Source organism: Pimephales promelas, chromosome 2 (genome assembly GCF_988280905.1).
Source record: "Pimephales promelas chromosome 2, fPimPro1.hap1.1, whole genome shotgun sequence".
Classification (NCBI taxonomy): domain Eukaryota; kingdom Metazoa; phylum Chordata; class Actinopteri; order Cypriniformes; family Leuciscidae; genus Pimephales; species Pimephales promelas.
In genome coordinates, this window is record NC_142770.1 from 29095626 (window position 1) to 29108373 (window position 12748).

Below are 12748 nucleotides of genomic sequence, written 5' to 3' on the forward strand. Positions count from 1 at the left end.
GGTGCCGGGGGACTTTCCTCGTTTAAAACTTTTGAGTGCTTTGTGAATTTCTAAAATGTTGAAATCTTGAGATAAAATTGTACCTTCGCCATCGACTTTCTTTTCTAAAAACTCTAAAACCTCCTGTAACGTGTCATTGTGGACTTCTTTGGTGCTGTATAGGTTTTCATAAAATACTTCAGTTTCCTTTAAAATTTCTTTTGTGGTATAAACCTCCCTCCCTCCACTTTTCAAAGCTGTGATTGCCCCACCCCGTGAAATAATTTTTTTAAAGAAATACCTCGTGCACCTTTCACCTTCCTCAATCTCCTTCTCCCTGCTCCTTAAAATGACACCTTTGCTTTGAATTTCGGATAAAACTGACATTTCTTGCTTTATTTCTTTGATTTCTTCACTAAAATCGATCCCATCGTTTAAAAGGTTAAAATATCTCTGTAGTCGTTTTTGCAGCCCCATCATGCGTCGATTTAATCTATTCTTTTTGATTTTTCCTATCTTTCTAAAAAACTGTCTCGTCCGTTCTTTTACCATCTCCCACCACTGTGCACGTGAGTCGTAGAAGTCTTGGAGGGTCTGCCATTGGCTGAACTGCTCCCTGTACTCACTGACTACATCTTTATCTTCCAAAAGGGAGCAGTTCAGCTTCCACAGCCCTCCCCCTGCAGTCACACCAGTGGGGAGTGAAAGGGTGCATGACAGCATTGTGTGATCTGAAAAAAAGAGGGGGGTTAATGTTGCATCGGTTGGCAGGCAGTCCCGTGTAAAAACGTAGTCAATGCGAGAGGCTCTGGTGCCGTCACCACTGAACCAGGTGAAGCCCTCCTCTCTCTGATGCATTGCTTTAAAACAGTCCACTAATTTAAAATCTCTAACTAAATCCTGCAATAAAACCGATGTTTTATCAACTTTAAAATCCTCTGTCCTCTTCCTGTCTTTCTTGGTTAAAACGCAATTAAAATCCCCTGCTACCACTAGGGGAGCCCTACCTAACATGTGGGGCCGCAGGTCTTCTAAAAGCTCATACCTATTGTTTTTGTCTGTAAAACCATACACATTTAAAATGTTAAAATCCTTACCTAAAAAAGTCAGATTAGCTAAAATTGCCCGCCCGTCCCTCACCACAGTGCTGCCCTTCACCAAGATATTGGGGTTTTGTATTAAAATGGCGACACCGTCATTTTTATTAAAATTGGACCCACTCCAAACGGAAACTCCTGGGGTCCAAATCTCCTCCCACTTTCTGTAATTGGATAAAAAAGGCAGACCACATTCTTGTAATAAAAACACATCTGACTTAAAAGTTTTTAAAAAGGATAGGACACTCTGTGCTCGTATATTGCTCCTCACACTTCTCACATTGATGGTGGAGATAGTGAGAGCCATGAGCAGTATGGTTAAAAGGGTATGAGACATTTAAAAGCAACAAAAGGACTACAGAGATTTAATTAAAATCAGGTTATTTCTTGTTGCACTTGCCGTCCCTTTTCCCCAGAAAGCCTGGGATCAGGGAGGAAAGTGCTTGACGTCTCAGGGCTCACAGAGAGAACCTCTTGTGAAGCCTTTGGCGTCGATGTTCTTAGCTTAAAATGCAGAAAAGATACTTCATTAGGAGAGTCTGTGGGCCACACACGGTCTAGATCTTCCATGGGGGAACTATCTAGCCGGTGCGCTACCCGCAGCTTTTTCTCCTCCGTTTGGACCAGAGGAGATCTCGCAGTTCTTTTCTGCACTTGAGCATTGGGAAGAGAAGAATCTGTCTCACTCCCACTAGTTGACCCACTAGCCTCAGACACGGTGACAAGGGAGGAAGCCGTTTCCTCCTCTTTGTCGTCCACCTCTTCTTTACCATTATCATTTTGAGGATTGGCTTCCTCCCCCTGACCAGCTGTTCGAGTTGACTCCGCCCCTGTGGCCGCCCCACTTCCTTCTTCCAGTCCAATCCCTGAGGCTGGCTGAGGATTTGAATTTCCCGCCAAAACCTCAGGGCCCGCCTCCTTTATCGTTTGCTCTTTGGGTGGGGCGGCCATTTTGTTGTTTTTTAGCTTGTTGGCAAAACTTTGGGGGCAGTCTCTGTAGAGATGGGATGATTCTCCACAGAGGTTGCACTTTCTGCCATTTTTTCACTCTTCAAAAGTGTGTCCAATTTCTCTGCACTTCCTACACACTACTTCTTGGCACGCCTCGGCGAGATGCCCAAGTTGGCCACACTTGCGGCATAGCTTGGGCATCCCTTGATAATGGATGTAACCTCTATTCTCTCCCAACACAATCATAGAAGGAATTTGACTCAGGCCATGGTAGCTGTTGGGATCTGCCCATTGTTTAATGGGCACTCTCCACGCACAGCTCCAGATACCGTCTTCATCTAAAACCTTGACTGGTTGACCACGAATAGAGCAATATCTTGCCAACCATACAGCAATGTCTTCTCCACTAACTGTTTCATTAAACATCCTGACAATCACCACTTTCAGCGAATTATCAGTCAGTTTTTCCACAGTGAACATGGAGAAATTGGCTTTACACAATTCATACCGAGCCCAAAAAGTACTTAGCAAGGAAGCAGAAGCAAAACTAACGTCGAAGCCATGATTCAGGGGCAGAGTCAACAAGCAGTTAATATCAATAGCCTTAAAACCGAGAGTCTGTTGGATGCACTTCCTGGAAAAGTCCAACCTGGACATCGCCTGGAGAGTGCCATCCTCCTTTGTCTTAAATTTAAAACGCACGCTGTGGTGCCTCCTCATGCCGGCACGAGCAGCCGACATGTTGGAGGCACCACTAGCCTGCTGCGGCTAAAATCCAACAATAAATATACAATAAATAAATTAAAACCTGCTTACCTTAAAACCAGAAGATTCCTCGTAGAACGAGTCGTCAATTAAAAGCCGCTTGTCAATGTACCTCCTGAAGGGTGTATGTCCCGTGTGACAAGCAACACACGAGACCAAGTCCAACAAGAGGCGATCGCTGTCTCAGACGTCCGACCAGACCACTTGATCTTAGCCAAAAGGCCGAGAAGCGATGACGCAGCGACGCCGAGGCGGGGGAGCCGGCAAAGGCCACGCCCACCTGGGCCGCGGCGAGAGGGTCTAAGGTCGCCGGCAAACAAGCTCAGCTCAGATTGGTTGACACCGAAAATGGATCACAACAGAGTGCACAGCACGACACTCTGGAGTGCAACCTGGGATTTTGGATCATCAACATTCCGCCTTAAAAGTGAGCGGGCAGACCAAAGCGTCCGTGGTAGAGACTTGAAACTCTGAGGGATGGTAGGACCGGCCCGGTACTACAACCTCACCAAGGCTCGCCCCGATCGGCCCCAAGGTGGCGCTGCAGCGATCAAAAGTACGAAATGGCTCGTAACTCCTCGACCGTCGGTCGCAGACCCAAGTGTCTTACATCACCGGAATCCTTGGCTCGAGCCGAACAAGATGCATGCCTCGGATTGGGTGGTCGCGCTGGCGAGATTTTCGGGTATTTTGGATTTTCTGAAAAACCTACTTTTGCACACTAGTCCTAGGTTTTTTGCCCGATCTGACCCAAACCGGTGCAGAAAGATTCTCTGGAGTCTGACTGCCAACAGGGATCGGGAAACAGTTGGAATTTCCATCCACGTTGGCGACGGTACGCCAAAACGTTGGGGGTGGGCGAGGCGGGCTTTACTTAAACGGCTATAACTCTCCAACGGAATGAGACAATTGCACCCAACTCGGTACACCTGTGTACGGGCTCAGCCCGTGGTCACGTGAAGAGGAATGCGGCGACTGGCCACTTGGTGGCGCTGTAAACAGAAAAAAACACAACATGGGTGGCTGTATATCACGTGACGTTTCACACGTGCACAATGTTTTCATACCACATGATAGAACTCCTCATTCCGAACAACTTTGCCTCCAGGACAACTGCTGTGAACTAAGTCGTCCGTCAAATATTGGAGACTATTTGAAGAATTGAGGAGAAAAAAGAAAACCCTCCTCACACAGACCGGTCCTAGACTGTTTCGTATCTCTCGAGCAACCGCCGCAGTTCAACTCTCTGGACTGCCTCTGGATATTGAAGAAGTGGAGAAAAAAAAACAAAACAAAAGAACCTCAAGTGGAGCTTTAACAATCTGCCCTTTTAACCAGTGTTGTCCAGGGGAGAGCGCGAACGCAGTCACCCACTACCATAAATTATGCAGTCGAGATTCCCACATTTGGGGAATTCGCAGGGGTCAGCACAACCCAGAGTGCAATGGCCGAGCCTCGCCCTGGGTGAACCACCTTCCTGATCATGGTGTCTCCCCTGCCAGGTAAGTATGAATTCCCAGGCCTTCAGTCAGAAGCACCCTGCCCCTCTCCCCAATCCTCACCAGCGGTTTGCCAGTCAAAAAAGGGGCTTTTTTTTTTTTTTTTTTTTTGCACGCTCCGCATCCGGCTCCATGAGCCATAAATGTACATAATGCGCCGTCCCCGAATAGTGGACGGATCAGATGTTAAACTGACAGAGGAACAGGGGTTCCTTTTCGTCTTGTTTTTACACCACAATTCTACCCAGGCTAGTATAGCACATGATCACCTACAACACCCACTCACACTAGCTCCATTATCACCTTCTGCCACACAAGACCACTACATTTCTTTCATTGAACACTTTAGGAGGGTGCACCGTTCCCAGAAGTACTGCAATACCGGGTCGATGCGTGGAGTGGACGGAGCAAGCCCCTATGCCATCTCCCAGGACCAAAAATCAATTTAATATGTGGTGCCCGGGTAGGGCACGTATCAGATATTAAACTGATAAGAACAGATACTACACTTGATCTTAGCCAAAAGGCCGAGAAGCGATGACGCAGCGACGCCGAGGCGGGGGAGCCGGCAAAGGCCACGCCCACCTGGGCCGCGGCGAGAGGGTCTAAGGTCGCCGGCAAACAAGCTCAGCTCAGATTGGTTGACACCGAAAATGGATCACAACAGAGTGCACAGCACGACACTCTGGAGTGCAACCTGGGATTTTGGATCATCAACATTCCGCCTTAAAAGTGAGCGGGCAGACCAAAGCGTCCGTGGTAGAGACTTGAAACTCTGAGGGATGGTAGGACCGGCCCGGTACTACAACCTCACCAAGGCTCGCCCCGATCGGCCCCAAGGTGGCGCTGCAGCGATCAAAAGTACGAAATGGCTCGTAACTCCTCGACCGTCGGTCGCAGACCCAAGTGTCTTACATCACCGGAATCCTTGGCTCGAGCCGAACAAGATGCATGCCTCGGATTGGGTGGTCGCGCTGGCGAGATTTTCGGGTATTTTGGATTTTCTGAAAAACCTACTTTTGCACACTAGTCCTAGGTTTTTTGCCCGATCTGACCCAAACCGGTGCAGAAAGATTCTCTGGAGTCTGACTGCCAACAGGGATCGGGAAACAGTTGGAATTTCCATCCACGTTGGCGACGGTACGCCAAAACGTTGGGGGTGGGCGAGGCGGGCTTTACTTAAACGGCTATAACTCTCCAACGGAATGAGACAATTGCACCCAACTCGGTACACCTGTGTACGGGCTCAGCCCGTGGTCACGTGAAGAGGAATGCGGCGACTGGCCACTTGGTGGCGCTGTAAACAGAAAAAAACACAACATGGGTGGCTGTATATCACGTGACGTTTCACACGTGCACAATGTTTTCATACCACATGATAGAACTCCTCATTCCGAACAACTTTGCCTCCAGGACAACTGCTGTGAACTAAGTCGTCCGTCAAATATTGGAGACTATTTGAAGAATTGAGGAGAAAAAAGAAAACCCTCCTCACACAGACCGGTCCTAGACTGTTTCGTATCTCTCGAGCAACCGCCGCAGTTCAACTCTCTGGACTGCCTCTGGATATTGAAGAAGTGGAGAAAAAAAAACAAAACAAAAGAACCTCAAGTGGAGCTTTAACAATCTGCCCTTTTTTAACCAGTGTTGTCCAGGGGAGAGCGCGAACGCAGTCCCCCACTACCATAAATTATGCAGTCGAGATTCCCACATTTGGGGAATTCGCAGGGGTCAGCACAACCCAGAGTGCAATGGCCGAGCCTCGCCCTGGGTGAACCACCTTCCTGATCATGGTGTCTCCCCTGCCAGGTAAGTATGAATTCCCAGGCCTTCAGTCAGAAGCACCCTGCCCCTCTCCCCAATCCTCACCAGCGGTTTGCCAGTCAAAAAAGGGGCTTTTTTTTTTTTTTTTTTTTTGCACGCTCCGCATCCGGCTCCATGAGCCATAAATGTACATAATGCGCCGTCCCCGAATAGTGGACGGATCAGATGTTAAACTGACAGAGGAACAGGGGTTCCTTTTCGTCTTGTTTTTACACCACAATTCTACCCAGGCTAGTATAGCACATGATCACCTACAACACCCACTCACACTAGCTCCATTATCACCTTCTGCCACACAAGACCACTACATTTCTTTCATTGTACACTTTAGGAGGGTGCACCGTTCCCAGAAGTACTGCAATACCGGGTCGATGCGTGGAGTGGACGGAGCAAGCCCCTATGCCATCTCCCAGGACCAAAAATCAATTTAATATGTGGTGCCCGGGTAGGGCACGTATCAGATATTAAACTGATAAGAACAGATACTACACTTGATCTTAGCCAAAAGGCCGAGAAGCGATGACGCAGCGACGCCGAGGCGGGGGAGCCGGCAAAGGCCACGCCCACCTGGGCCGCGGCGAGAGGGTCTAAGGTCGCCGGCAAACAAGCTCAGCTCAGATTGGTTGACACCGAAAATGGATCACAACAGAGTGCACAGCACGACACTCTGGAGTGCAACCTGGGATTTTGGATCATCAACATTCCGCCTTAAAAGTGAGCGGGCAGACCAAAGCGTCCGTGGTAGAGACTTGAAACTCTGAGGGATGGTAGGACCGGCCCGGTACTACAACCTCACCAAGGCTCGCCCCGATCGGCCCCAAGGTGGCGCTGCAGCGATCAAAAGTACGAAATGGCTCGTAACTCCTCGACCGTCGGTCGCAGACCCAAGTGTCTTACATCACCGGAATCCTTGGCTCGAGCCGAACAAGATGCATGCCTCGGATTGGGTGGTCGCGCTGGCGAGATTTTCGGGTATTTTGGATTTTCTGAAAAACCTACTTTTGCACACTAGTCCTAGGTTTTTTGCCCGATCTGACCCAAACCGGTGCAGAAAGATTCTCTGGAGTCTGACTGCCAACAGGGATCGGGAAACAGTTGGAATTTCCATCCACGTTGGCGACGGTACGCCAAAACGTTGGGGGTGGGCGAGGCGGGCTTTACTTAAACGGCTATAACTCTCCAACGGAATGAGACAATTGCACCCAACTCGGTACACCTGTGTACGGGCTCAGCCCGTGGTCACGTGAAGAGGAATGCGGCGACTGGCCACTTGGTGGCGCTGTAAACAGAAAAAAACACAACATGGGTGGCTGTATATCACGTGACGTTTCACACGTGCACAATGTTTTCATACCACATGATAGAACTCCTCATTCCGAACAACTTTGCCTCCAGGACAACTGCTGTGAACTAAGTCGTCCGTCAAATATTGGAGACTATTTGAAGAATTGAGGAGAAAAAAGAAAACCCTCCTCACACAGACCGGTCCTAGACTGTTTCGTATCTCTCGAGCAACCGCCGCAGTTCAACTCTCTGGACTGCCTCTGGATATTGAAGAAGTGGAGAAAAAAAAACAAAACAAAAGAACCTCAAGTGGAGCTTTAACAATCTGCCCTTTTAACCAGTGTTGTCCAGGGGAGAGCGCGAACGCAGTCACCCACTACCATAAATTATGCAGTCGAGATTCCCACATTTGGGGAATTCGCAGGGGTCAGCACAACCCAGAGTGCAATGGCCGAGCCTCGCCCTGGGTGAACCACCTTCCTGATCATGGTGTCTCCCCTGCCAGGTAAGTATGAATTCCCAGGCCTTCAGTCAGAAGCACCCTGCCCCTCTCCCCAATCCTCACCAGCGGTTTGCCAGTCAAAAAAGGGGCTTTTTTTTTTTTTTTTTTTTTGCACGCTCCGCATCCGGCTCCATGAGCCATAAATGTACATAATGCGCCGTCCCCGAATAGTGGACGGATCAGATGTTAAACTGACAGAGGAACAGGGGTTCCTTTTCGTCTTGTTTTTACACCACAATTCTACCCAGGCTAGTATAGCACATGATCACCTACAACACCCACTCACACTAGCTCCATTATCACCTTCTGCCACACAAGACCACTACATTTCTTTCATTGAACACTTTAGGAGGGTGCACCGTTCCCAGAAGTACTGCAATACCGGGTCGATGCGTGGAGTGGACGGAGCAAGCCCCTATGCCATCTCCCAGGACCAAAAAAAAATCAATTTAATATGTGGTGCCCGGGTAGGGCACGTATCAGATATTAAACTGATAAGAACAGATACTACACTTGATCTTAGCCAAAAGGCCGAGAAGCGATGACGCAGCGACGCCGAGGCGGGGGAGCCGGCAAAGGCCACGCCCACCTGGGCCGCGGCGAGAGGGTCTAAGGTCGCCGGCAAACAAGCTCAGCTCAGATTGGTTGACACCGAAAATGGATCACAACAGAGTGCACAGCACGACACTCTGGAGTGCAACCTGGGATTTTGGACCATCAACATTCCGCCTTAAAAGTGAGCGGGCAGACCAAAGCGTCCGTGGTAGAGACTTGAAACTCTGAGGGATGGTAGGACCGGCCCGGTACTACAACCTCACCAAGGCTCGCCCCGATCGGCCCCAAGGTGGCGCTGCAGCGATCAAAAGTACGAAATGGCTCGTAACTCCTCGACCGTCGGTCGCAGACCCAAGTGTCTTACATCACCGGAATCCTTGGCTCGAGCCGAACAAGATGCATGCCTCGGATTGGGTGGTCGCGCTGGCGAGATTTTCGGGTATTTTGGATTTTCTGAAAAACCTACTTTTGCACACTAGTCCTAGGTTTTTTGCCCGATCTGACCCAAACCGGTGCAGAAAGATTCTCTGGAGTCTGACTGCCAACAGGGATCGGGAAACAGTTGGAATTTCCATCCACGTTGGCGACGGTACGCCAAAACGTTGGGGGTGGGCGAGGCGGGCTTTACTTAAACGGCTATAACTCTCCAACGGAATGAGACAATTGCACCCAACTCGGTACACCTGTGTACGGGCTCAGCCCGTGGTCACGTGAAGAGGAATGCGGCGACTGGCCACTTGGTGGCGCTGTAAACAGAAAAAAACACAACATGGGTGGCTGTATATCACGTGACGTTTCACACGTGCACAATGTTTTCATACCACATGATAGAACTCCTCATTCCGAACAACTTTGCCTCCAGGACAACTGCTGTGAACTAAGTCGTCCGTCAAATATTGGAGACTATTTGAAGAATTGAGGAGAAAAAAGAAAACCCTCCTCACACAGACCGGTCCTAGACTGTTTCGTATCTCTCGAGCAACCGCCGCAGTTCAACTCTCTGGACTGCCTCTGGATATTGAAGAAGTGGAGAAAAAAAAAAAAACAAAAGAACCTCAAGTGGAGCTTTAACAATCTGCCCTTTTAACCAGTGTTGTCCAGGGGAGAGCGCGAACGCAGTCCCCCACTACCATAAATTATGCAGTCGAGATTCCCACATTTGGGGAATTCGCAGGGGTCAGCACAACCCAGAGTGCAATGGCCGAGCCTCGCCCTGGGTGAACCACCTTCCTGATCATGGTGTCTCCCCTGCCAGGTAAGTATGAATTCCCAGGCCTTCAGTCAGAAGCACCCTGCCCCTCTCCCCAATCCTCACCAGCGGTTTGCCAGTCAAAAAAGGGGCTTTTTTTTTTTTTTTTTTTTGCACGCTCCGCATCCGGCTCCATGAGCCATAAATGTACATAATGCGCCGTCCCCGAATAGTGGACGGATCAGATGTTAAACTGACAGAGGAACAGGGGTTCCTTTTCGTCTTGTTTTTACACCACAATTCTACCCAGGCTAGTATAGCACATGATCACCTACAACACCCACTCACACTAGCTCCATTATCACCTTCTGCCACACAAGACCACTACATTTCTTTCATTGAACACTTTAGGAGGGTGCACCGTTCCCAGAAGTACTGCAATACCGGGTCGATGCGTGGAGTGGACGGAGCAAGCCCCTATGCCATCTCCCAGGACCAAAAATCAATTTAATATGTGGTGCCCGGGTAGGGCACGTATCAGATATTAAACTGATAAGAACAGATACTACACTTGATCTTAGCCAAAAGGCCGAGAAGCGATGACGCAGCGACGCCGAGGCGGGGGAGCCGGCAAAGGCCACGCCCACCTGGGCCGCGGCGAGAGGGTCTAAGGTCGCCGGCAAACAAGCTCAGCTCAGATTGGTTGACACCGAAAATGGATCACAACAGAGTGCACAGCACGACACTCTGGAGTGCAACCTGGGATTTTGGATCATCAACATTCCGCCTTAAAAGTGAGCGGGCAGACCAAAGCGTCCGTGGTAGAGACTTGAAACTCTGAGGGATGGTAGGACCGGCCCGGTACTACAACCTCACCAAGGCTCGCCCCGATCGGCCCCAAGGTGGCGCTGCAGCGATCAAAAGTACGAAATGGCTCGTAACTCCTCGACCGTCGGTCGCAGACCCAAGTGTCTTACATCACCGGAATCCTTGGCTCGAGCCGAACAAGATGCATGCCTCGGATTGGGTGGTCGCGCTGGCGAGATTTTCGGGTATTTTGGATTTTCTGAAAAACCTACTTTTGCACACTAGTCCTAGGTTTTTTGCCCGATCTGACCCAAACCGGTGCAGAAAGATTCTCTGGAGTCTGACTGCCAACAGGGATCGGGAAACAGTTGGAATTTCCATCCACGTTGGCGACGGTACGCCAAAACGTTGGGGGTGGGCGAGGCGGGCTTTACTTAAACGGCTATAACTCTCCAACGGAATGAGACAATTGCACCCAACTCGGTACACCTGTGTACGGGCTCAGCCCGTGGTCACGTGAAGAGGAATGCGGCGACTGGCCACTTGGTGGCGCTGTAAACAGAAAAAAACACAACATGGGTGGCTGTATATCACGTGACGTTTCACACGTGCACAATGTTTTCATACCACATGATAGAACTCCTCATTCCGAACAACTTTGCCTCCAGGACAACTGCTGTGAACTAAGTCGTCCGTCAAATATTGGAGACTATTTGAAGAATTGAGGAGAAAAAAGAAAACCCTCCTCACACAGACCGGTCCTAGACTGTTTCGTATCTCTCGAGCAACCGCCGCAGTTCAACTCTCTGGACTGCCTCTGGATATTGAAGAAGTGGAGAAAAAAAAACAAAACAAAAGAACCTCAAGTGGAGCTTTAACAATCTGCCCTTTTTTAACCAGTGTTGTCCAGGGGAGAGCGCGAACGCAGTCCCCCACTACCATAAATTATGCAGTCGAGATTCCCACATTTGGGGAATTCGCAGGGGTCAGCACAACCCAGAGTGCAATGGCCGAGCCTCGCCCTGGGTGAACCACCTTCCTGATCATGGTGTCTCCCCTGCCAGGTAAGTATGAATTCCCAGGCCTTCAGTCAGAAGCACCCTGCCCCTCTCCCCAATCCTCACCAGCGGTTTGCCAGTCAAAAAAGGGGCTTTTTTTTTTTTTTTTTTTTTGCACGCTCCGCATCCGGCTCCATGAGCCATAAATGTACATAATGCGCCGTCCCCGAATAGTGGACGGATCAGATGTTAAACTGACAGAGGAACAGGGGTTCCTTTTCGTCTTGTTTTTACACCACAATTCTACCCAGGCTAGTATAGCACATGATCACCTACAACACCCACTCACACTAGCTCCATTATCACCTTCTGCCACACAAGACCACTACATTTCTTTCATTGTACACTTTAGGAGGGTGCACCGTTCCCAGAAGTACTGCAATACCGGGTCGATGCGTGGAGTGGACGGAGCAAGCCCCTATGCCATCTCCCAGGACCAAAAATCAATTTAATATGTGGTGCCCGGGTAGGGCACGTATCAGATATTAAACTGATAAGAACAGATACTACACTTGATCTTAGCCAAAAGGCCGAGAAGCGATGACGCAGCGACGCCGAGGCGGGGGAGCCGGCAAAGGCCACGCCCACCTGGGCCGCGGCGAGAGGGTCTAAGGTCGCCGGCAAACAAGCTCAGCTCAGATTGGTTGACACCGAAAATGGATCACAACAGAGTGCACAGCACGACACTCTGGAGTGCAACCTGGGATTTTGGATCATCAACATTCCGCCTTAAAAGTGAGCGGGCAGACCAAAGCGTCCGTGGTAGAGACTTGAAACTCTGAGGGATGGTAGGACCGGCCCGGTACTACAACCTCACCAAGGCTCGCCCCGATCGGCCCCAAGGTGGCGCTGCAGCGATCAAAAGTACGAAATGGCTCGTAACTCCTCGACCGTCGGTCGCAGACCCAAGTGTCTTACATCACCGGAATCCTTGGCTCGAGCCGAACAAGATGCATGCCTCGGATTGGGTGGTCGCGCTGGCGAGATTTTCGGGTATTTTGGATTTTCTGAAAAACCTACTTTTGCACACTAGTCCTAGGTTTTTTGCCCGATCTGACCCAAACCGGTGCAGAAAGATTCTCTGGAGTCTGACTGCCAACAGGGATCGGGAAACAGTTGGAATTTCCATCCACGTTGGCGACGGTACGCCAAAACGTTGGGGGTGGGCGAGGCGGGCTTTACTTAAACGGCTATAACTCTCCAACGGAATGAGACAATTGCACCCAACTCGGTACACC

The 12748-nt window shown here is 49.9% G+C and overlaps 1 protein-coding gene and 10 non-coding genes across 11 annotated transcripts; all 11 read right to left on the bottom strand.

The window, feature by feature from the left end:
• Window positions 1–2120: 2120 nt before the first annotated feature.
• Window positions 2121–2768, bottom strand: LOC148997056 (zinc finger CCHC domain-containing protein 3-like). The gene has a single exon (XM_089119397.1). It carries the CDS (start codon window positions 2766–2768, stop codon window positions 2121–2123), a length of 648 nt encoding a protein of 215 aa, XP_088975523.1.
• Window positions 2769–4137: 1369 nt separating this feature from the next.
• Window positions 4138–4302, bottom strand: LOC148997057 (U1 spliceosomal RNA). Its single transcript, XR_016147701.1, has one exon. It is a non-coding gene; the product is annotated as a U1 spliceosomal RNA (small nuclear RNA).
• A 337-nt stretch (window positions 4303–4639) lies between these two features.
• Window positions 4640–4830, bottom strand: LOC148997058 (U2 spliceosomal RNA). Its single transcript, XR_016149291.1, has one exon. It is a non-coding gene; the product is annotated as a U2 spliceosomal RNA (small nuclear RNA).
• Window positions 4831–5943: 1113 nt separating this feature from the next.
• On the bottom strand, window positions 5944–6108 carry LOC148997059 (U1 spliceosomal RNA). The gene has a single exon (XR_016147606.1). It is a non-coding gene; the product is annotated as a U1 spliceosomal RNA (small nuclear RNA).
• A 337-nt stretch (window positions 6109–6445) lies between these two features.
• On the bottom strand, window positions 6446–6636 carry LOC148997060 (U2 spliceosomal RNA). The gene has a single exon (XR_016149294.1). It is a non-coding gene; the product is annotated as a U2 spliceosomal RNA (small nuclear RNA).
• A 1111-nt stretch (window positions 6637–7747) lies between these two features.
• On the bottom strand, window positions 7748–7912 carry LOC148997061 (U1 spliceosomal RNA). Its single transcript, XR_016147702.1, has one exon. It is a non-coding gene; the product is annotated as a U1 spliceosomal RNA (small nuclear RNA).
• Window positions 7913–8249: 337 nt separating this feature from the next.
• LOC148997062 (U2 spliceosomal RNA) lies at window positions 8250–8444 on the bottom strand. Its single transcript, XR_016149372.1, has one exon. It is a non-coding gene; the product is annotated as a U2 spliceosomal RNA (small nuclear RNA).
• A 1110-nt stretch (window positions 8445–9554) lies between these two features.
• On the bottom strand, window positions 9555–9719 carry LOC148997063 (U1 spliceosomal RNA). The gene has a single exon (XR_016147607.1). It is a non-coding gene; the product is annotated as a U1 spliceosomal RNA (small nuclear RNA).
• Window positions 9720–10055: 336 nt separating this feature from the next.
• Window positions 10056–10246, bottom strand: LOC148997064 (U2 spliceosomal RNA). Its single transcript, XR_016149296.1, has one exon. It is a non-coding gene; the product is annotated as a U2 spliceosomal RNA (small nuclear RNA).
• A 1113-nt stretch (window positions 10247–11359) lies between these two features.
• LOC148997065 (U1 spliceosomal RNA) lies at window positions 11360–11524 on the bottom strand. Its single transcript, XR_016147608.1, has one exon. It is a non-coding gene; the product is annotated as a U1 spliceosomal RNA (small nuclear RNA).
• A 337-nt stretch (window positions 11525–11861) lies between these two features.
• Window positions 11862–12052, bottom strand: LOC148997066 (U2 spliceosomal RNA). Its single transcript, XR_016149297.1, has one exon. It is a non-coding gene; the product is annotated as a U2 spliceosomal RNA (small nuclear RNA).
• Window positions 12053–12748: the final 696 nt, after the last annotated feature.